The sequence below is a fragment of the Hemiscyllium ocellatum genome, chromosome 15 (genome assembly GCF_020745735.1).
Source record: "Hemiscyllium ocellatum isolate sHemOce1 chromosome 15, sHemOce1.pat.X.cur, whole genome shotgun sequence".
NCBI classification, from domain to species: Eukaryota; Metazoa; Chordata; class Chondrichthyes; order Orectolobiformes; family Hemiscylliidae; genus Hemiscyllium; species Hemiscyllium ocellatum.
This window is the reverse complement of record NC_083415.1, coordinates 4232353-4255157: the sequence shown is the minus strand read 5'-3', so window position 1 is coordinate 4255157 and position 22805 is coordinate 4232353. Positions and strand designations below refer to the sequence as shown.

At 43.2% G+C, this 22805-nt stretch overlaps 1 protein-coding gene across 1 annotated transcript in view; it reads left to right on the top strand.

Moving 5' to 3' along the window:
• Positions 1-2922, top strand: part of vapb (VAMP (vesicle-associated membrane protein)-associated protein B and C) — a 120930-nt gene extending 118008 nt beyond the window's left edge. Inside the window, exon 6 of the mRNA XM_060835934.1 lies at positions 1757-2922. Within this exon, the coding sequence (XP_060691917.1) occupies positions 1757-1915 (159 nt within the window). The 3' untranslated portion in view covers positions 1916-2922. The remainder of the gene's footprint in view (positions 1-1756) is intronic.
• The last annotated feature ends 19883 nt before the right edge of the window (positions 2923-22805 follow it).

Sequence of the window (22805 nt, the reverse complement as noted above, 5' to 3'; positions counted from 1 at the left end):
CAGTTACCTGGGGTTCTCCTTTTATACCCCTTTGAAAGGAATCTGTTTCCTTTGGCCTCCAACTCCCATTTTCCCACTTATCCCCTTACCCCTTGAGAGACCAAAAAAGGTGGCTATCTCAACCTTAATATAATCAACAACAGAGCATTTGCAACCCTGTGAGGTAGGGAGTTCCAAAGATTCATAGCCCTCTGTGTGAAGTGGGCATAATTTTATTATTAAAATTATCTTTGAAACAAACTTTATATGTATGATCCTGAGAATTAAGGATTTCTTTAGCTATTGATTCAAGCCATTTAAAAAAAACTTCCACGATCACATTTTAAATAATTTAACATCTTGGTTATTTAAGAAACAAAGTAGTGACAACCTGAAAGCCAATTATCAAACCAAAAACACAGTCTAGCTCTCCCAGTTGAGTGCATTTATTTCGAGCACGTGGTGACTTCTGTGAAAGTCCTGCACAAATTGGAGATATAACAAATTCTGTAACTAGTTCTGTTAAATAAATATTTTTGCCCCATAATCAAGTTCATTTTTGAACTTATTTATTTTTAATGGTAATCCAAACTGACTGATAAAAATTGGGCATGGCTGGTTGGAAATTCCTGCACTAGCCTACTTACCATTGAAACTCCAGTCTGCATTACAACCAAGACATGGGGTTGAAACCCTTTCTCTGTTACTCCTTGCAATGTCAGTCTCTGGTAAGCCCACACTGAAACTTCAAAATTATAGTAAGATGTTTTTAAAACTATCAATTCAGAGTTAAGATAACTCTTTTTCTATTGAGAAATAAAAACCATAGATGTAATTATATTATTAATGGGAGTGACACATCCTGGTGGAGTCAGTCTGCTTATTTGCGAAACTTTCATTTGCAGCTCCCAATAGTTTTTATTTTACGTAGACTTTTTTTGAAAGAGAAGTTCCTCAGCTAAAGCAGATTGCTGATCCTTGGCTTGCTGCCCCAACTCACTGCAATGGATCATCCCTTAATCATCTGCTGTCCTTTTACTCCTCCTCTGCACCTAAGTTCCTGGGCTGAACATCAGCATCTAGGGCTTTTTTTTTAACCCAAATGTTGACATTGTCATTGACAGTGAAGGGCATGAGATGGCACAATGTGAAATAAAAGAAAGACTTGCTGGTGCACAATTGGGGTTTCTTTCAGTTTGGGGGTAATACCACATCACTGAAGCACTGTAGAATCAAATTCTGTAACTAGTCCTGTGTGTTACCTGCCCTGGCAGTGTTTGATGGGGATAATGTGGAGTGAGCTTTCTATCTAAGCTCGTGTTGTGCTTATCTTTGGATTATTTACTGAGCAGAATGTAGAGAAAACTTTGCTCTGTATCTGACTCCATGCTGCATCTGTCCTGGGAGTGTTTGATGAGGACAGTGTAGAGGGAGCATTACCATGTATTTAAACTGTTCAGGTCGTTTTGCTATAACAATCATTTTGTTAGTGTGAATTCACTGTAACTCAATTGACAAACTGGGGACACTTTTCTAAAACTCAAACTTTTAAAACATGTGTTGGCTGTGACATGGTTCCATCACCAATACTTTAAGCCCTGTTTTTACCACGCAATTTTATATAATGCAGGGTTGCAAAAGAATGCAGCCATCACATTCTAGAAGAACGACCTGTACTGTACTTGTCTGGGTTTGAGATGTAAGGTATTCTGTTGCTCACCTCAGTCAGCAAACTCTTATGATTAAAGGACCTTTTGAACTGTTTTTTGTACTGTAGGAGGATGATGGGCTGCGAATGAGGAGGGTTACTCAGCCTGGGAATCCTATACTATCCAAGAATGTAATGATCAAAGAAGAAGGACCTGCCACTCGGATGATCGCTATGGTTGTCCTGTTCTTTATCCTGGGGACAATTGTGGGAAAACTGGTATTGTAGACAGAGGCAGCATGCTGGTGGTCTGTTAGCTTGGGTTGTCTTTTTGTTTGATCTGCCATATCATGGGGTAGAAATGATTTCATGATCAAAAATTAAAATAAAAAAAACACTTTAATGTACAGCATCTCACGGGTTCTTGCCTTTCAGTTACCCCTTTGCACAAGCACCGTCAGATAATTGGGAGAAACCTTGTGTTAATTATAAAGTTGTACAGTAAGTTGCACATGCAGAGAGTTCTCACATCATCGGGTGGGGGTGGGTGGGTGAGGGTCAAGAGAGAACATTTTGATGTGGTGATGGCATATTCTAGGTGTCATTTTAATCATGTAAGATTATGGTACCTGTCACAGGATTACCAGTTTATGTACACTAAATGAATGCTGGTGCTGTCTCTGCCACCTGGTGTGTATAACTGGGCTGGGTGGCTGGGAAAGTGAGCTTATCAATCCCATGTAAGATTTTCAAAAGCGCCCTGTCTTTCCCAACCCCAAAAGGGAAAAGTGTTGAACAGTTTCAGTCAATGCCGTCTTTCAGAATGGCCGGTGTCAGGGTTAGAAAGAAGATAGAGTAGCAAGAAAAAAACAAATGGCTAGATCCACTTACTCTTTAACGTATTGTCCCATGCTTTTATTTGACAAATAATAAAGGACCTCCTGTATTCCATTTCACACTTAATACAAGTAACTAAAGTCAAAGATTGTTACCTGCTATCTGCTCAACCCACATTTGGGAGCTTGGTGGACTGACAAGGCCATTGCTGCTGAGAACCACACTGTGGGATAGTCGCCCCCACACATGCCTTAGGCACTACAGTGAAATTAGATGTGTACTATCAGCTTTGATCATTCAATATTGGACTACAGCAGTTGGGCAACTATTTTGTATATAATTAACTGTTTATCAGAGAGAACACAATGAATATTAGTACTGTAGTTAAATAGTCTATGCTGTAATGACCAATCCTGTTTGGCTATGTAGCATCTTAATAAAGACCCAAATTTAAATGATTTTGCTCCATGTCATTATTTTCCAGAACTCTGTTTCCTCGTACGTGGAACCTTCTGCCTGCAGTTATTCCTTCAGAAGTTGCACGGTCACTACATTCTCATGGGGTTAGATATCTCCACAATACACTGCAGCGCAGTAAGGTCATTATCATTCTGTCTAGCGTGTGAACATTAGTTCACTACCAGCTGCAGCCCTCTATCCACCAGCATCCCACCTGAATAATGTGCAGTGCAAAATGCTTGATCCAGGCACAGCGAAGATGTCTAGTTTTGTACTGTGGGATGACCTCTTTGCATATCCATTTTCCTAGATGTGCGGAGCTCCATAATCAGCTGAAATTCAGCACTACTCAGCACACAGCTGCCTGCCTGATTATATCCCATGCACCAACCTAAACATTCACTCTCTTTACTGATGCACAGTGTGTACCATCTACAAGATGCAGTGTGGCAACTTTGCCAACATCCTCTAAACCTGTGATTTCTACCACCTAAAAAGGCTATGGCAGAATGAAGACCTGCAAACTCCTACCTCACCTTTCTGATTTGAAAATATCTCACTTTTCCTTCATTGCTGCTGGGTCAAAATCCTGGAACTCCTTGTTGTGGTTCTGTTCGCCGAGCTGGGAGTTTTTGTTGCAAATGTTTCGTCCCCTTTCTAGGTGACATCCTCATTGCTTGGGAGCCTCCTGTGAAGACCTTTAAATGCCGGAGGAAACATCACAGAAGCGCTTCACAGGAGGCTCCCAAGCACTGAGGATGTCACCTAGAAAGGGGACGAAACGTTTCCAACAAAAACTCCTAGATCGGCGAACAGAACCACAACAACGAGCACCCGAGCTACAAATCTTCTCCCAAATGTTGAATCCTGGAACTCCCTAACAGCAATCTGGGTGTTCCCACAGCCCAAAGACTGCAGTGGTTCAAGAAAGCACCTTCTCTCTTGGGAAATTTGATATCTACATCCTGTGAAAGGATTAAAAGGAAACATTTGTTATTGAACATACTGTATGCAAAGTCATCTGCAAAGTAGAGATGTAGTTTGGAGTCATTCCTGGCGAGATTGGATGGCCACTGCCTTGATGGGTGATCAGAGTTTTCAGTAAAAAAGCCTGAAATTTATTAACTAGAAAAGTACAATTGTGCAGGAACTGCCAAGAACTTCATGACTTGAGGCCAGATGCTGGTAGACCACAGCTCACGAGCAGTACAAGTCTGCCAGCATTACTACTTGACCCTCTTCTCAGTGTGGAGATTTTTAGTCAACCTGTTCAGACATGGGACTTGAATCCTCTGCCTCAGAGGTAGGGATGCTACTGCAGCTCCACAAGCACTGTACATCAATCCCGACCAAGACTCAACAATTGAAAAACTAATGGTGAATCTGATGTGCGAGGTAGTTAGATCTGACCAGATGGTTATAGCACAGAGAAACTAAAGTCTAAAGCTTACTGAAGCCAGGCAGCAGCACTCATTAGCAAAGCTGGGAGATGTGTCCAGCTGTCTGGAGTGCAATTACAGGTTGCTCACAAGAGGCTTGGACTCTGAAGCAACAAAGTTAACAGTGTATCTACCATTGAAACAAAATTGTTATCAATCAGTTTTGAGTGCATGATCTAATTTTGGAGATCTAGGCTTCAAACATCTGTGTATTAGCAGACAAGTAGCTTTTATAAGTGAATGAGAAGAGCCCTTGGAGAAAGATCTAACAGGGACAGAGGAGCTGCAGCAAAAGGGGTGGATCATTGCAAGATGGGCCACTTGACCTCTTTCTGTGCTGACGTTTCCATGAATACTTTCAAAAACAAGGAATGGGCTGAGAAAGAAAGTATCAAGAATGATTTTGGGATGCTATGCTTTAGGTCTGTAACACAGTAAATTCTGGATGCTGAGAAACCGAGGCAAGCAAATTGTTAGATTGCACCTGAACTGAGTGTGCTAAATTACAGAGGAATTAGGAGCAGCCCATTTGGCCCCTCTAGCCTATTCTACCATTCAATAAAATTGTGGGCTATCTGACTGCGGCCATAACTTCACATTTCTGCTTCCCCCAAATAACCTTTGGCTCTTTTGTTGGGCTGTCTATCCCTCTGTATTAAAAATATTTAATCAGCCTGCTTCCATGACTGGGAAAAAGAATTTCAAAGACTCATAATTCTAGTGCTGAGGATTTTCTTTTCCAATCAAAGAATAAATGGGGAATCCCTTGTTTTTGAATTGTATCCCCTGGTCCAGTAATAGGAAAAAAAACCTTCAAATTATTTCAACTAATTTTTTCCCTTAACCCAGTGACTTATTCAGCAGACATTGAAGGGTCAGTGCACTCTCTCCAGAGAGTTGATCATGATTTGGTTCAGTGGAGGATTAGAGGTAACTGGGATGGGTGCAAATGAAGAATAAATGAGTATTGAAGAAAAAGAGATTTTGTCAGAATTACTCATCTTGTGCTTATCAGGACCATTCATAAGACTATCATTGGAAAAGGGAAAACAATATCTATACTGTGAAGAGAGTACTGATTGGTTGGCAAGTGGACACTGATTTGTAGAGGTGTTGCCATAGAGAATGCTCCACTTAGAAGATGGCTGACAGTTAACTGCCACTCAGTTCTACTCTCCTGTTTTATTCCCCTGATCTTTGGTCTCCTTACTGATTTAAAATGTCTATCTCAGCCTTGACCCAGTCTTTACTGCCCTCTGCTGTAAACAAATTCCAAAGCATCACTACCCTCTGAGTGAAGAAATTATTCCTAATCTGCCCGAAATGGGTGATCTCTTGCTTTCTGCTTTTATGTTTACACATAGGATTCTTCTGAAGGATCTTTAACTTTTATTGGCTATCCCTTTCAAACTGGATATTTAAGAGTAAAAGCAAATTACTGCGGATGCTGGAATCTGAAACCAAAAGAGAAAATGCTGGAAAATCTCAGCAGGTCTGGCAGCATCTGTAAAGGGTCAGCTAGACTCGAAATGTCAGCTCTTTTCTCTCCTTACAGATGCTTCCAGACCTGCTGAGATTTTCCAGCATTTTCTCTTTTGGATATTTAAGACCCTCTGGTCCCAGAGGGTCTCTCATAAGGGAAAACAACCTCTCAGCACCTATCCTGTCTAGCACCCTAAGAACGTTGAATGTGTTCAATAAGCTCACCTCTCATTCCAGTACACTCCAACTTGCACAAGTCCGACCTGCTCAACCTCTAGTCGTAAGAAAGATTTTTGATGCTTGGTATCAGTTAGTGAATATTCGATGAACTGCCAAATACCTGTGTGTTTTTCCATAAATAAAGTGACCAAAACTGTCTACAGTAATCTAGCCTCAACTTTTTTTAAGATTAAATTACTTACAGTGTGGAAACAGGCCCTTTGGCCCAACAAGTCTACACCGACCCTCCGAAGCGCAACCCACCCAGACCCATTCCCCTACATTTACCCCTTCACCTAATACTATGGGCAACGTAGCATGGCCAATTCACCTAAACCTGCACATCTTTGGACTGTGGGAGGAAACCGGAGCACCTGGAGGAAACCCACGCAGACACGGGGAGAACGTGCTAACTCCACACAGTCAGTCGCCTGAGACGGGAATTGAACCCGGGTCTCTGGCGCTGTGAGGCAACTTTGTTACAAGCTTTCAAATTTTGTATGATTGTTGACTTAGATTATTCAAGACATTGCTCTGAGCAATGAACCAACAACTGGCTTTCTCCTGTTTTCTGGATTTGAAATCGGAGCAGTGTATGGATGTGTTCTATCTGCCTGCAGTATGTTAATACATATAATTTCAGTGCACTCCATTGTATCACATTGCAAGCCAGAATGAGAATCCCAAATCAGTTATCATCATAATTCTTTGCATATTCACTATTATTTAGCAAATGTCCAATCATAAAACCACATCTAATATTGGATGCTGTGATCTGGGTTTTGGAAGAATGAGCTAGTTGGGTACAGTCAATACCTTTCTTGTTGCAATTAGCTGAAGGGACATACTGTTGTACTATGCACAGTCCACCAATCTTTGGGATATGTGGTCTGCATACCTGGCATCACACTGGCACTGAAGTTCATATACAAGATTACTCATTTGTGTGGTGAGTGGAAGTTCTATTTAAAGTTACATCCTGACACACATACCAGTCAACCCCACCGCTCCGTGGCTGAACACTTCAACTCTGCCAAGCACATGAAGGTCCTAGGTCTCCTCCATCGCCAATCCCTATTGCTTGATGCTTGGAGGAAGAACGCCTCATCTTCCGCCTTGTGACCCTCCAACCCCACAGCATCAATGTGGATTTCACCAGTTTCCTCATTTCCCCTCCCTCCACCTTATCCCAGATTCAACCTGCCATCTCAGCACTGCCCTCATGACCTGTCCTACCTGTCCATCTTCCTTCCTATCTATCTGCTCCACCATCCTCTCCGACTTAGCACCATTATCCCCACCTCCATCCACCTATTACACTCACAGCTACCTTCCCCACCCCACTTCCATTTATCTATCCACCCCGGAAGCTCCCAGCCTCATTCCTGATGAAGGGCTTTTGCCTGAAACATTGAGTTTCCTGCTCCTTGGATGCTGCCTGACCTGCTGCGCTTTTCCAGCACCACAATCTTGACTCTAATCCCCAGCATCTGCAGTCCTCACTTTTGACTTGCTCTACCTTTAAATCATCTTTCCAAGAATGACTGCAAGGTGCTCACAACTGTTCTAATGGATCTGCATCAGCTCTACATACCTTGTTCTAATCCACAGTACCATCAATACATCAGATCCTCTGCAAACAGGAGAGGACATGAAGTCCAGACTCTCTATCAGAGCCTCTTTAACCCTCTAATCAATAACACCTACACCATCACCTTCCAGCCCAGTTTTCTCATCCCTACTGTAGCACCTAGCATTTCTGCTGAGTGTTGGATCAATGACTGGTATTTGTTAAGGAAATGGTGAAGACAAATGCAATAAAGGAACTTGGTTCATTTTGAGCTCAATATTTCCTGGTGAAGGATCACAGAATGATTACAGTGCAGAAAAGAGACCACTCAGCCCATTGTATCTGCACTGGCTCTTTAATGTCGACATGAGAGGGCAGATGGAGCCTCAGTTTAGCTTCTTCCCAGGGAAGTTGTTGTTAAGTTGCTGAGGAACACATGACTTTCAGCAGAACATTAATATAATATTTTGTGGGCATTCTTGTAATCCAGCAGCCTGAGGAGGAAGGTGAGCAGAATGTCACACTGACCTTGTATTTTTCAGAATTCCCTGTCCCCTTTCTCATCAGAATCCCGAGCGGCTCTGATGCTTCCTCCTCCCAGCATCAGGATGGGTGGAGGTTGGCTGTGACCGCCTCAGCATCAGCTTCTTTCTGGGAAAGAATTTCGAACTGGAGAAGTGCCCTCTGCAAAAGTCCTGTAGAAGGGTCACTGGACTTGAAATGTCAGTCTCTCATCACAGACACTGTTCGAGCTGTCGCATTTCTCCAACATTCTATGTGTTGGTTTCATACCTTGCCTGATCTGTTTGGATAATTAAACCTCTTGTAGCTCTGTATTGTGGAGTCGTGGAGTCATGGAGAACACACAATACTCTGGTCACCTGTATCCCTAAGTTTCCACATTTCCATGGGTACCTTCATATACGCATTGTCCAACTAGATCAGGAAACCTCTGAGAGCTTGGATTCCTTGCAGAGTGCACACAGATCTCACAATTCTACTTGGCCATGTGAAAAGTGCTGGAGGTGATGCCTGACCCTTTAAGCTGCTGTAGTTATGCAGCACTGGTGCTCCCACTGGTACATTCCCAAATACACAAGCAGCCCAACCAGAATCATTTGTAAGGCTAGGATTGGCTCATTTGCTGGGTAAGTCATGAGTTTGTTCCACCCCAAAGACTTGAATTCTTGATACATGCCAACAGTCATTTAGGTAAGATGTTAAACAAGCACCCCCCACCCCCACCCCCTTCCCCCCCCCCCCAATTGAAGTGAATGTTAAAGTTCCCAGAAAGAGTCGGATGTGCAGACTGCTATTATCTGGTCATTGTCTTGCTCTTCATGCAATCCCACAGCAAGCAAATTTATCAAATGAAAATCTCCTCAGAGCATAGAATCCCTACAGTGTGGAAGCAGACCATTCAGCCCATCAGGTCCACACCAACCCACTGAAGAGCATCCCACCCAGACTCACCCCATCCCCATAACCTTGCATTTCTCATGGCCAATCCACCTAACCTGCACATAGAGTCATAGAAATATACAGTATGGAAACACACTCTTCGGTCCAACCCATCCATACTGTCCAGATATCTAACCTAATCTAGTCCGACCTGCCAGTACCCGGCCCATACCCCTCCAAACCCTCCCTATTCATATACCATCCAGATGCCTTTTAAATGTTGTTATTGTACCAGCTTCCACCACTTCCTCTTGCTCCTTTGGTCCCTTTTAAATTTTTCCTCCCTCACCCTAAATCTGTGCCCTCTAGTTCTGGACTCCCCTACTCCAGGGAATGACCTTGCCAATTACCTCATCCATGCCCCTCATGATTTTATAAACCTCTTTAAGATCACCCTCAGCCTCCAACCCCAGCCTGTTCAGCCTCTCCCTGTAGCTCAAATCCTCCAAACCTGGCAACATCCTTGTAAATCTTTTCTGAACCCTTTCAAATTTCACAATATCCTTCCTATGGGAGGGACACCAGAATTGCACACAATATTCCAAAAGTGGCCTAACCAACGTCCTGTATAACTGCAACATGACCTCCCAATCCCTGTACTCAATGCTCTGACCAGTAAAGGAAAGCATACCAAACACCTTCTTCACTATCCCATCCGCTGTGGGCGGCATGGTGGCACAGTGGTTAGCACTGCTGCCTCACAGCGCCAGAGACCCGGGTTCAATTCCCGCCTCAGGTGACTGTGTGGAGTTTGCACATTCTCCCCGTGTCTGCGTGGGTTTCCTCCGGGTGCTCCGGTTTCCTCCCACAGTCCAAAGATGTGCGGGTCAGGTGAATTGGCCATGCTAAATTGCCCGTAGTATTAGGTAAGGTGTAAATGTAGGGGTATGGTTGGGTTGCGCTTCGGCAGGTCGGTGTGGACTTGTTGGGCCGAAGGGCCTGTTTCCACACTTAAGTAATCTAATTTAATCTAATCTACCTGAGACTCCACTTTCAAGGAGCTGTGGATGTGTACTCCAAGGTCTCTCTGTTCAGCACTGGACATTGGGGTGGAAGCCAGAGAACCCAGGGATAATGAGCAAACTCCACACAGTCACCCGAGGCTGGAATCAAGTTCAGGTCTCCGATGCTGTGAGATGGCAGTGCTAATATGGAAAATAAAGAACATGAAAGCATGAGAAGGGTTAAAGCATGAAGACCACTGGCAATCTGTATTCTGTGGAGGCAGGATGGGATAACCATACACTAATTAGCAGAGTAAGTTTAAGGCTGAAACGTCACTATGGTGAGCTGAGATAACACAAGTAATAAAGCAAGTTTCTCTGTTAAGTGTTATTATGACAGGATTGGGATAATAAATATTTGGGACATGACATTAAAATATGTAATTAATAGTGGAGTCAGCTTCAGACAGGAAACTATTGTAATAGATGGACTAGCTAAATAGGTTAGGTTAGTCTGGAATGGAAGATCACTGTAGCAGAGTTAGCAATAAATATCTAACCGTGACATTAGAATAACATTAAGTAGAAAGTACAACTAAAGAGATAATGGGAACTAAAATCACTGGTTTATTGTGTAACTAGAGTGAGGTACTTTGATTAATATAGTTGGATATGCTGAAACATGATAATACAAGATATAAAAATCCACAGACCCTGAGGTCCGTGAGCATTCAAGAATCAGCTTTCTCAGTGACACGGTTTTTTGTTTGCAAATAAAAGCCCTACTTCTTGAAGAACTCCCTGTGTCTCCTGGAGATTCTCTATATTTTCTCCACAAAACTAACCAGTGAGTCACCATGCCGTGACCAATAATAGCCTCTTGCTGAGTTTGAGTTGATTCCTCTATTAATCTATAGAGTGGGACTTTTACATTGCCACAGTGACCACACGTCAAAGATTCTTCATTATCAAAGGCTGGAGAGCTGGTGCAGGCATGATGGGCTGAATGGCCTCTTTCTGCATGAAAATGATTCTCTAACTCAGGCATATATCCTGTTTACAAGTCAAACCTGATTCTTTAGCCAGTAAATGCTTAAGTGAATGTATGTTCATGGTTATGTCACCTCAGGAGTCAGCCCATTTGTCATCACAGTGGTGTGTAAATTGCCATAAGCTACCTTTAATTCAACTACTTATTAAAAATTCTTACAATCAAAGACTGAGGCAATTATTTAAACTTTATTGGACATTGCATCCAAATAAGACCCTTCAAGTAAGGAAATTAAGCCTCGCAACCCAACTTGACGATTACTCAATTAGTCATGGAAATTAGCTACAATTCCAACCAACATCATATTTCTCTGGATGTCCAAGGTTTGATTGTTGTGCAGTGCTGTTCTCTAAAGTTCTGTTGCTGAAGAATCCTGGAGTTGAATTCTTGTAATAGTTTCTGTCCCAAAAGTTTATGTGTGATGTCGTTGATGACACTTCTGAAGTCACCACGCCCATGGCTTATCAGCTGTAGTTTCTCAGTTCCTTGTTACATTCAGCATTGACTGTTGTTTGAAGAATTCATCTGCAATTAACTCCTTAAATTCTTTTGCAGAGTAACCATTTATCTATGTGACATAGGGCAACCAGTTGTTAAAATGATTTCTTAACCTACCTTTTCCTGGCGTAGCTAATTGCTTTCAATTCCTCTATCATAATTTGTCCTCGTCCCTTATTCCAGACAAAATTATTACTGATGTTTTGTTCTTTGTTCTTTAACTTTGTTCTTGTTTTGTTGTGGCGTGCTAGCAATGCAATTCCAATAATCAGCTTCATAGTTTATCTAAAGCTCAGAAACAAAAGAACAAGGTAGTTTCTGCAGTTAATGCTGCTGAAGAGATTGCTGCACCTTTGGCGATGATCTTTTGAGTCCTCACTGTCCACTGGAGATTGGTGGGTGGCAAATGTTATTCCCTTGTTCAAGAAAGGGAATAGGGATAACCCTGGGAATTATAGACCAGTCAGTCTTACGGTGGTGGTGGGCAAATTATTTGAGAGGATTCTGAGAGACAGGATTTATAATTGGATGTAAGTTTTATTGCTGAGCTAGAAGGTTCATTTTCAGACATTTCATCACCATATTAGGTAATATCCTCAGTGAGCCTCCAGTGAAGCACTGGTGTTAGTAACCCACTTTCTATTTATGTGTTTAGGTTTCCTTGGGTTGGTGATGTCATTTCCAGTGGTGATGTTATTTCCCATTCTTTTCATCTCCTAGAGATATGGCATTCCAACCGGAACTCTATCAAGAAACACGTTAACTTGGACCCCATTTACCACCCTCTGAGAAAAAGGACAGGAAATGACATCACCACAGTGTTAATGCAGACATGAGGAGTACATTCCCCTCACTGCAAGTTTATGGATTTCCTTAATGGCACAATGAGCATGTCTCTTAACATCATATGAACATCATCTTCTTCTGAGGCAGTTCTGCATGATTTAAGGTGACTTGCTTCTGCTCCAGAAAGGAGTTCTCAGATGTTGAAGAGTTCAATGCACAGCCATTTTATGGGTGGCAGGTTTAGCACGACTGCTTCCCAGTGCGAGGGAACTGGGTTCAGTCCTGTGGAGATTGCACACTTTCCCTGCGTCTGCATGCATTTCCTCCAGATGTTTTGCTTTCCTCCCACAGTCCAAAGATGGCCCTTTGCTGAGATATTTGATTCAACAATAGTTATGGGTGAGGAGCCGGGGGATTGGAGGTTGGCTCATATTGTGCCATTATTTAAGGAAATTGGTAAGGGGAAGCCAGGGACCGATTCGGGATAGTGAACATGTCTTTGTGCAGAGGAAATTGTGTCTCACAAACTTCCAAAAGTGATGGTGGATGTGGGTACAATTACAACATTTAAAAGATATTAAAAGGATAGTGCATGAATAGGAAAGTTTTGGAAGACTGTGGCCCAAGGCATGGACTAGTTGGACTGAAGGGTCTGTTTCCGTGCTGTATGACAATATGACTCTGAAAATTCTGTATCTCATTCAAAGTGCATTAATCCAGAAAATGTAATGAGGATGAGAAATCTCTGAACAACGTCTATATCCTATAAACAGTTCTGCTAACAGTTGACATTGATGAAAATTAAATGTAATTTTAAATAAACTGTAGGAAATGGAAAAGAATTGGATCCAACCAACAAAAAGCACTAAAAGCTGCTCCTTGCTCTTGTGTAAGTGTAAAAACTACCAAATTTACTTCTAATCAAAACCTGTGACGTTGGAAATGTGAAATGTTTGCAGGGCTTTGTGTAGACAGTACTAATACGAACTTTGGTCATACTAAATTCAAAAAAATGGCAAAAACTGCAGCTCAACCCAAGAAAGATCTTTGATGTTGGCTGTCGACCTCACATTGTTCACACCTGTCTCCAAATAGCAGCTGGCTGACACACAGTCCTTCACCCACTGTTCCTGTCCAAAAATTAAAAGGCTTCCGCCAATTTTCAACGCCAACTGTTCTAAATTGTTAGAGAATGGAAGTAGACTATTCCTTTCACCAGACCAGTAATGGACAGAATTTTGGCGAATAGTTTCTCTCTCAAGAGAATTGCCCTTTGATGCTAAAGAAAGTCTCAAATGACATTGCACAAAATTATACTTTTCTTTCAACTTGTAATTGAAACTAGGAAGTAGTTTGCAGATGGAAGTAGTTTGCAATATAGTCAAGATTTTTTATTAACGTTTCTGAATAATACTGAAAGCTTAACAGGGTTGTGCTGTGAGACAGCACACAAAACAGCCTGATCACTTGCAACAAGAGAATTGCCAAATGGTGTTTAGTAGAGAAGAGTCATTCTTTTGAGGACTGGCCAGTGATCACCTGTTTCACAGGAACACTGAGAAAGCACTTCTTCATGAAAGTTGGCAAAATGCTCTCCAGGAGGTGGGCAGCGAGGGAGTGGGATACCTGTCTCTGGTTAAGTTAATTTTGTGTTTGCCAGATACCACAGTCCATGTTGAAGTTCTCCTATCTGTTGTGAATGCAGTTTGTTCACTTGAAAAGTCGCACCTGAATATTTCTACCACAGAGATGTTGTGTGATCAGATGTCAAACAAGATGCACTGCATTCTATGGAAATCTTCTGAAAGACAAGAAAACCCTTCGAAATAATTGTCTCAAACATTAGAAGTATCACACTGTGGGGGACTGCAAGGTGAGGGAGCAGCTTGCACTGGGAAGACCAAGTAAATAGTTCAGTGTTGGTATATTTTTATGCCTAATTTGTTATGAATTTTCAGTCAATTCTTTTAATAACTGGGCACAACTAAGTTGTGAAAATGGAAGTTGAAAATCGTTGGCATTTGAACGAGAGCCAATACTGTGTATCAGTTGAACGAATGTTTACCCACAGCCATTCAGAGAATTCCTCTTTGTTTCAGGATGGACAAACACAAAAGGGTTGTCTCTCCATGTACTGTAACTGGACCTCACTTTGAGGCAGGTGGCAGTGAATGGCTCATGTAGCACTGCATCACGACCCCTGTCACAAACCCTCAGCAGCTGTTAACCCACAACCCAGGGCATATAATCAACATGAACATCCCACCTTATTCAGAAAGCAACTTCAAATTTGGAAACAGCCATATGGAGACAGCCATATAGAAGCTATTTGTCGGCAGTTCTACCAGAGCCATTGAACTGTCAATTAGAGACCAAACATTACTGGAAATCAGAGGGGGTCATGCAGCATCCATTGAGGTGTTTCGAGTCTAGTTGACTCTTCATCAGAGCTGATGTGAAGTGTGGAGGGGGCAGCTGTTATGCAATTTTGCAGGGGCGGAGGGGGGAAAGCTTGTGGAGTGCTGGGTTTGAAAGGGTGCTGATAATGCAGATTAAGTGCTCAGAATCTAATAATGGCAAAACAATGGCGTGGCCAACTGCCACAGTGGAAAGAACAGATGGTCCCATTGGATTGGGGGAGGGGAGAGAGGACATGGTGACTGAGAATGCAACAAGTAAAGCTAAAAGAAAAGGAAGCGATGGGAGTGAGTTCACAATCTGAAGGCGTTGAACTCAATATTAAATTCAGAAAGCTGGAAAATGCCTAGCTTGACAATGCGATATTGTTCCTCCAATTTGTGCTGTGATTCATTGGAACACCGCAGGTTGCCGGTAGCAGACACGTGGCCATGTGAACAGGATGCTGTGTCAACATGATTGGCCATGGGAAGGTCAGGGTCACGCTTGGGCAGTAAGGATTCCAGCCGGGAGTGCGGTGCTGGAAAAGCACAGGTCAGGCAGATTCCAAGGAGCAGGAGACTCGACGTTTCAGGCATAAGCTTTTAAGAATTCCATCCCATTCTCCCAGTTCCTTCACCAATGTCATATCTGATTGGACGATACTAACTTCCAAAACAGCATTACTGCCATGGCTTCTTTCTTCCACAACTGCTATTTCCCTCTGTGGTTGGCAGGGCCCTCAACTGCATCTGACCTATTGTCTGTGCTTCCACCCTTGCCCCTTCCCATCACTAATGACAACATGGTCAGGTCCTCCTTGTTCTCACTTTTCATCCCACCAGCCTCTACCTTCAAAGGATCATCCTCCGCCATTTCAGACAACATCAACAGAACACCAACACCAATGACATCTTCCCCTCACTCCCCCTGTCTGCATTTCACAGGGATGGTTCCCTCCAGGACACCCTAGCACATTCCACAACCACTAACACCATACCCTCCTACCCATGTAACCGCAGAAGGTGCAACACCTGCCCCTCCATCCCCTCCCTGCTCACCATCCAAGAGCCTAAACAGTCTTTCCAGGTGATGCAGCGTTTCACCTCCAATCTGGTCTATTGCATTCACTGCACCCAATGTGGCCTACTCTATGCTGGAGAAACAAATCACAGACTGAGTGACCGCTTTGCAAAACACCTCTGGGCCAGGCGCAAGCATGATCCCGACCTTCCCAAAGCCAGTCATTTCAACACAGCATCCTGCTCACACGCCCACTTACCTGTGCACGGCACGCAGCAATGCTCCAGCAAATCACAGCACAAACTGAAGGAACAAAGGCTTATCTTTACACCAAGCACTTTACAACCTCTGGACTTAATATTAAATTCAACATCTTCAGGTTGTGAACCCACTTCCATTCCTTCCCTTTCTTTTAGCTTGATGTTTTCCTTTACATTTTCTGCCACCATATCCTCTCTCCTCTCCCTCTACTCCAGTGGGACCATCTGTTCTTTCTGGTTTGGCAGTTGGACACACTGTTGTTCTGCCCTTCCTACATTCTGATCACTTAATCGTTCTCCCCCCGCTCCGGACGCCAACTCCACACTACTGCACAAACGCTGCCCCCTCCACACTTCACATCAGCTCTGAGGAAGAGTCATCCAGACTCAGATAGATGCAGACTGACCTGGTTTGATTTCCAGTAATTTTGGTTTTCAGTACAGATTCCAACATCTGCAGCCACTTGCTCCCGAACTGTCAGTTCATTCACTCTGCAAAGCAGACTTCATAACAAACGGTAAGAAATCAGGCAGCCAGTCCTGCTTAATGTTTACCTGAGAATCCAGCTCCAAAAACAACCTGCTGTGGATGTTGTATAAACATTAATCTTAAAGCATCGAGTCTGTTCAGCAAGCTGCAGAGGGACCAGAGACCACAAACCAGAGACTGCAATCACTGTAATCCGTAAAGATGCTTAACTCTTTTGCCTTGGTGTGTGTGAAGGCATGTGTTTGAACACGTTTTGACAATTCATTCCTGGGATGTGGCTGTCACTAGTTACTGTGCCACTTTCCTTTTGCCCCATGAGCCGTGGCTGCAAGAATTTATGTGACAAATTTGAAACTGGTCTTCTCCAGAATGAAAACAGGAAGGAGAGGTCTGTGAATGATTCTTTTCAGAGTAATTCTACAGATAGATGTATCAGGTACATCTCCAGACAGGTGTATGAGCTGCAAATGAGTTGACTCTCTTTGGCCAGCTGATCTCAAGCCAGGATCAATGAGTCACTACCCCCTCTGCTGGAGACTTCTCTTCAGATCTCTTGACACAACTCACCGGTGAGGTTGGTGAGAATACAACAATCTTTGCAGTAAGCTGTCTCCACGTCAGACTGTTAAAGGTCTGTAAAGTCTGAAATAATTGGTAAAAGAGGGCCATTTCCACACAAACTTTGATCTACACAAACTACACATCCTGCTCCCTGCCATGACCCTGGGATGAATGTAAACAGCTCCCTCAAACTCTTAATTTCAAATGTGCAGTAATCTCCAATAAGATCCAACAGACACCAACATTCTGAAGTAGAGTCATTTTTAACATGACTTGTTAATTCCGCTTTCTTTCCACAGAGACGTGCTGAGTTTCTCCAGCAGTTTCTGTTTTTAATAACAGTGTGGCCATTCACCCTCAGGAACTGAAACTGACAGCCCAAGATCCAACACTGTTTCTGACTCCCCATGAGCCATCCCAGGGGCAGTTGTCAGAAGTTAAGCTCAGCTCCCATCTCTCGGTTTAACCTCACGTGGTGTTTAAACCATTCCAAAGCTCTCCTAACCTGGCCTCCTACCTTGCAAGGTGAGGAAGGTGATCCCAAACTCTCCCAACCATTTCCAAATTCACACCAAATCTATTTCACCTTGGAATGGGGGGGGGCAGAGGGGAAAGAAGCAAGTGTCCATGAGGCTGTAGCACAGCAGCAATCAACCCCTTTGGGAGAAAGGGAGCTCAGTAGAAACGACTTAAGCTGTAGCTACCTCTAATATTGATGTTGGTACAGGAGGGAGCTTCTGTTCATTAACACTGTCATGATCAACCATTTCCCATATTACAGTGAATTCTTCAGAAAGCACTGGTTAGGTCACTAATGGAATAACTACCAGAATTCAGTGCAGGTCACCATACTTGAGGAAGGACATGGGGATCTTAGACATGGGCAGGGGACAGAGGAGACTGGCTAGAGTGGTTCCAAGGATATGGGGTTTTAGCAACAAGGTGAGGTTGGAGAAGCTGGGCTCATTCTCATTGGATGAAAGGAGATCAAGGGCAGATTTTCTTTGTTTTATTCATTTACGGGATATGGACATCACTGGCTAAGCCAGCATTTATAGTCCATCCCTAATTATTGTTTGAGATGTACAAGGTCATGAGAGGCTTGAATAAGGTCCACATGGGAAACTGTTCCCGTATAACTAGTGTTATAAGGACAAAGGATGGGTCTTTGGTGGTGCTGTGGTAGTATCCCTACCTCAGAGCCTGGGTTCAAGTCCCACCTGCTCCAGAGGGGTGTCGTAACATTGCTGAACAGGTTGACAAACAAGGGATCACAGATTCAACAGAACTTGGGGAATATGAAAAGAGTGCACTTTTCCACATTGAGTGGTAATACCCTGGAACTCGCTGCCCAGGACAGGGAGGGCGGGAACAGAAATGATCATGATTTCAAAAGGAAGTTAGTTCTTTCTGTGAAGAAAGTAACTGATTCTAAACCTGAAATGACTGGAACTGAACTAAACAAGACAAGTAAAGGATGCAAAGCAAAGCCAGTCAATGATGTTAAGTTACAGATCAGTTATAATCTCATTGACTGATGGAAATGGCTTGGGGAGCCAACTAGCCTTCTTTCTACAATAATTCCCCATTGCAAACAGAGAGGAAGAGATGGAAATCTTCTCAACTAGGGAGATAATGGTCATCTTGACTTTGGACCTCAATGATTTAGCCTATTTTAGATCTCTTCTTGTCCAATGACCTACAGCCAAGTGACAGGGAGACTCATGGGAAATATTTCCCAGAATGATGCTACTTCTTTCTGAATGATGTCCTATTGTGCAATGTTCATGGACAGACAACACCATGAGTGAACAAAACATGGAAACAGGGTTTCCTGTTCATGGTCAGTCACTTGTTTACTGCTGTTGAAGATTCAATTTTAAAATATTTCTCTACAGTATTATTCTTGAAGCAGGAAATACTTTTATAGTTCAAACACGTAAACGCCTTGAATAATAAACCATTGGGATTTTAATCAAATACTTTGTGGAAAATGAAACTAACTAATGGAACGGACAGATTCATTTTTAGATTAGATTTACAGTGTGGAAACAGGCCCTTCGGCCCAACAAGTCCACACCGACCCGCCGAAGCGCAACCCACCCATACCCCTACATTTACCCCTTACCTAACACTACGGGCAATTTAGCATGGCCAATTCACCTGACCCGCACATCTTTGGACTGTGGGAGGAAACCGGAGCACCCGGAGGAAACCCACGCAGACACGGGGAGAACGTGCAAACTCCACACAGTCAGTCGCCTGAGGCGGGAATTGAACCCGGGTCTTCAGGCGCTGTGAGGCAGCAGTGCTAACCACTGTGCCACCGTGCCGCCCACATGCCGCTCATTGTGAGACACAGTTTCAGTGTGGGAGACAGTTTCAGTGTGACACACAGTTTCAGTGTGAGAGACAGTTTCAGTGTGGGAGACAATTTCCGTGTGACAGACAGATTCAGTTTGAGACACAGTTTCAGTGTGGGAGACAGTTTCAGTGAAACCGACAGTTTCACTGTGGGAGACAATCTCAGTTCGAGATGCAGATTCAGTGTGGGAGACAGATTCAGCGTGAGAGACAAAATTCGATGTGAGAGACAGTTTCACTGTGAGAGACAGTTTCAGCGTGAGAGACAGCTTCAGAATGAGAGACAGTTTCAGTGTGACAGGCAGTTTCAGTGTGACAGACAGATTCAGTGTGAGACAGTTTCAGTGTGTGAGACACAGTTTCAGTGTGACAGACAGATTCAGTGTGAGACACAGTTTCAGTGTGGGAGACAATTTCCGTGTGCCAGACAGATTCAGTTTGAGACACAGTGTCAGTGTGGGAGACAGTTTCAGTGTAACAGACAGTTTTACTGTGGGAGACAGTTTCAGTGTCACAGACAGTTTCAGTGTGAGAGACAGATTCAATGTGGGAGACAGTTTCAGTATGGGAGACAGTTTCAGTGTCACAGACAGATTCAGTGCGAGACAGTTTCAGTGTGACAGACAGTTTCAGTGTGACAGACAGATTCAGTGTCACATACAGATTCAGTGTCACAGACAGATTCAGTGCGAGACAGTTTCAGTGTGAGCGACAGTTTCAGCGTGGGAGACAGTTTCAGTTTGAGAGACAGATTCAGTGTGACAGAAAGTTTCAGTGTGGGAGACAGTTTCAGCACGAGAGACTGATTCAGTTTGAGACACAGTTTCAGTGTGAGAGACAGATTCAGTGAAACTGACAGTTTCACTGTGGGAGACAGTTTCAGTTTGAGACGCAGATTCAGTGTGGGAGACAGATTCAATGTGAGAGACAAGATTCGATGTGAGAGACAGTTTCAGTGTAACGGGCAGTTTCAGTGTGAGAGACAGTTTCAGCTTGAGATGCAGATTCAGTGTGGGAGACAGTTTCAGTGTGACAGACAGTTTCAGTGTCACAGACAGATTCAGTGCGAGACAGTTTCAGTGTGAGAGACAGTTTCAGTGTGACAGGCAGTTTCAGTGAGAGAGACAGTTTCAGTGTGAGAGACAGTTTCAGTGTGACAGACAGATTCACTGTGACACACAGTTTCAGTGTGGTAGACAGATTCAGTGTGACTGACAGTTTCAGTGTGAGACAAAGATTCAGTGTGGGAGACAGTTTCTGCGCGAGAGACAGATTCAGTGTGAGCGACAGTTTCCTTGTGACTGACAGTTTCAGTGTGACAGGCAGTTTCAGTGTCACAGACAGATTCAGTGTGAGAGACAGTTTCAGTGTGACAGACAGTTTCAGTTTGAGAGACAGATTCAGTGTGACAGAATGTTTCAGGGTGAGCGACAGATTCAGTGTGAGAGACAGTTTCAGTTTGAGAGACAGATTCAGTGTGACAGAATGTTTCAGGGTGAGAGACAGATTCAGTGTGAGAGACAGTTTCAATGTGAGACACAGTTTCAGTGTGGGAGACAGTATCATTGTGACCGACAGTTTCAGTATGACAGACAGTTTCAGTGTGAGAGACAGAATCAGTTGAGAGACAGTGTCAGTGTGAGATACAGATTCAGTGTGAGGTAGTTTCAGTGTGGGAAACAGTTTCACTGGGACAACACATCTATCCAGGGACAGGCTAAGCAAAGACATGCCAGAGAATTCCTTGGGGCCTGGCACTCCAACCACAACGCCAGAAACAAACACATAGATCTAGATACCATCGATCAAACCCTCGGAAAATGAACAGGAAATGACATCACAAACCTCAGGAACCCCATCCAGGAGAAAGATATAAATAGAAAGCAGGAGACAACAGCTTCGCTTCACTTGGAGGTCGCCACTGATGATGTTACCTAGCCAGGTAATGAAACGTCTGGATATCAAACCTACAGCTCAGTGAGCAAACTTACACCCTAAACCTCAACCTGAGCTACAAACCTTCACAAACCTTGCAATAATCTGCCTTACTGCTTTTGCTGCCAAAGTGGCTAACCTTACTTTATCCACATTATACTGCACCTGCCATGAGTGGCCACTTCCTTAGCTTGTCCAAATTACGCTGAAACATCTCTGCATCCTCCTTACAGCACAGTGTCCCACCCAACTTTCTACCTTCTGCAAATTTGGGGATATTATATTTTTTTCCCTCATCTAAGTCATTAATATACTCAGGTCATTCTGCTATAACAAGTGTTTTGTTAACACAAATTCGCTGTAATGCAGTTGACGAACTGGGGACACTTTCTAAAGCACTAACCTATAAAACGTGGATTGACTGTAACACGATTCCACCACCAACACTTTAAATGCTGTTTCTAAGCGCGATTTTTCTGTAATGCAGGGTTGTACAAGAATATAACCATTGCGTTATAGAAGAGCTCCTTGTAGTGTGAAAAGCTAGGTCTGAGCACCAATCCGTGCTGTAGTCAACTGATTGATCACTGTCATTTGGATAAAGACCCATTTATTCTTTATTTCCTGTCTACTGGCCAATTCTTTATCCATGTCAGAACACTATTCCAAATCTCATACACTTTAATTTTACAAATTCATCTGTTAAGGGTGAGCTTATTGAACATCCAAATAAATCACATTCACTGACTCCCATAATTAATTCTAATAGTTACATCCTTGAAGACTTCCAGTAGATTTGTCAAGCAAAATGTTTTTTTGTAAATCCGTTGTTTTCCAAGTGGCCTGCTATTACATCTTTTACACTGTTCTCACTGCTGATGTCAGGCTCAATAATCTGTAATCCCCTGTTTTCTCTCTTCCTTGCTTTTTAAAACATGAGGTCACTTAGTTTTCCTACCATCTATAGGAACTGTTCCAGATCCTATAAAATCTTGGAAGAAGACTATCAATGCATCCATTATTCCTAGGGCCACTTCCTTAAGTACTCTAGGATGAAGGGGATCCAAGATGGCAGCAGTCTTGCCCCATACCCCAGGCAAGGTGGGCTTCTAACCCCACCCCCCCATTAGCCACCCCAAGAAGAATTGGTAGCACAAAGTAGGCAAAATACTTAGAACGTCTTAAAATTTGATTTGGAAGCCCTGGGATTGAGATGAAGGCGAACAAGGGAATGGGAGCGAAAGGATCACACCAGGCAGGGCATTCCCTTATTGTGTTGGGCACATCCACAGCCTCTTCTCTGACTCCCATCGCAGCACCTTTGAACATGGTGGATCAGCAAGGTTTACTCGCGGACTTCATAAAACTCTGAGAAAACATTGAAACAACGCTGGAGCTGATT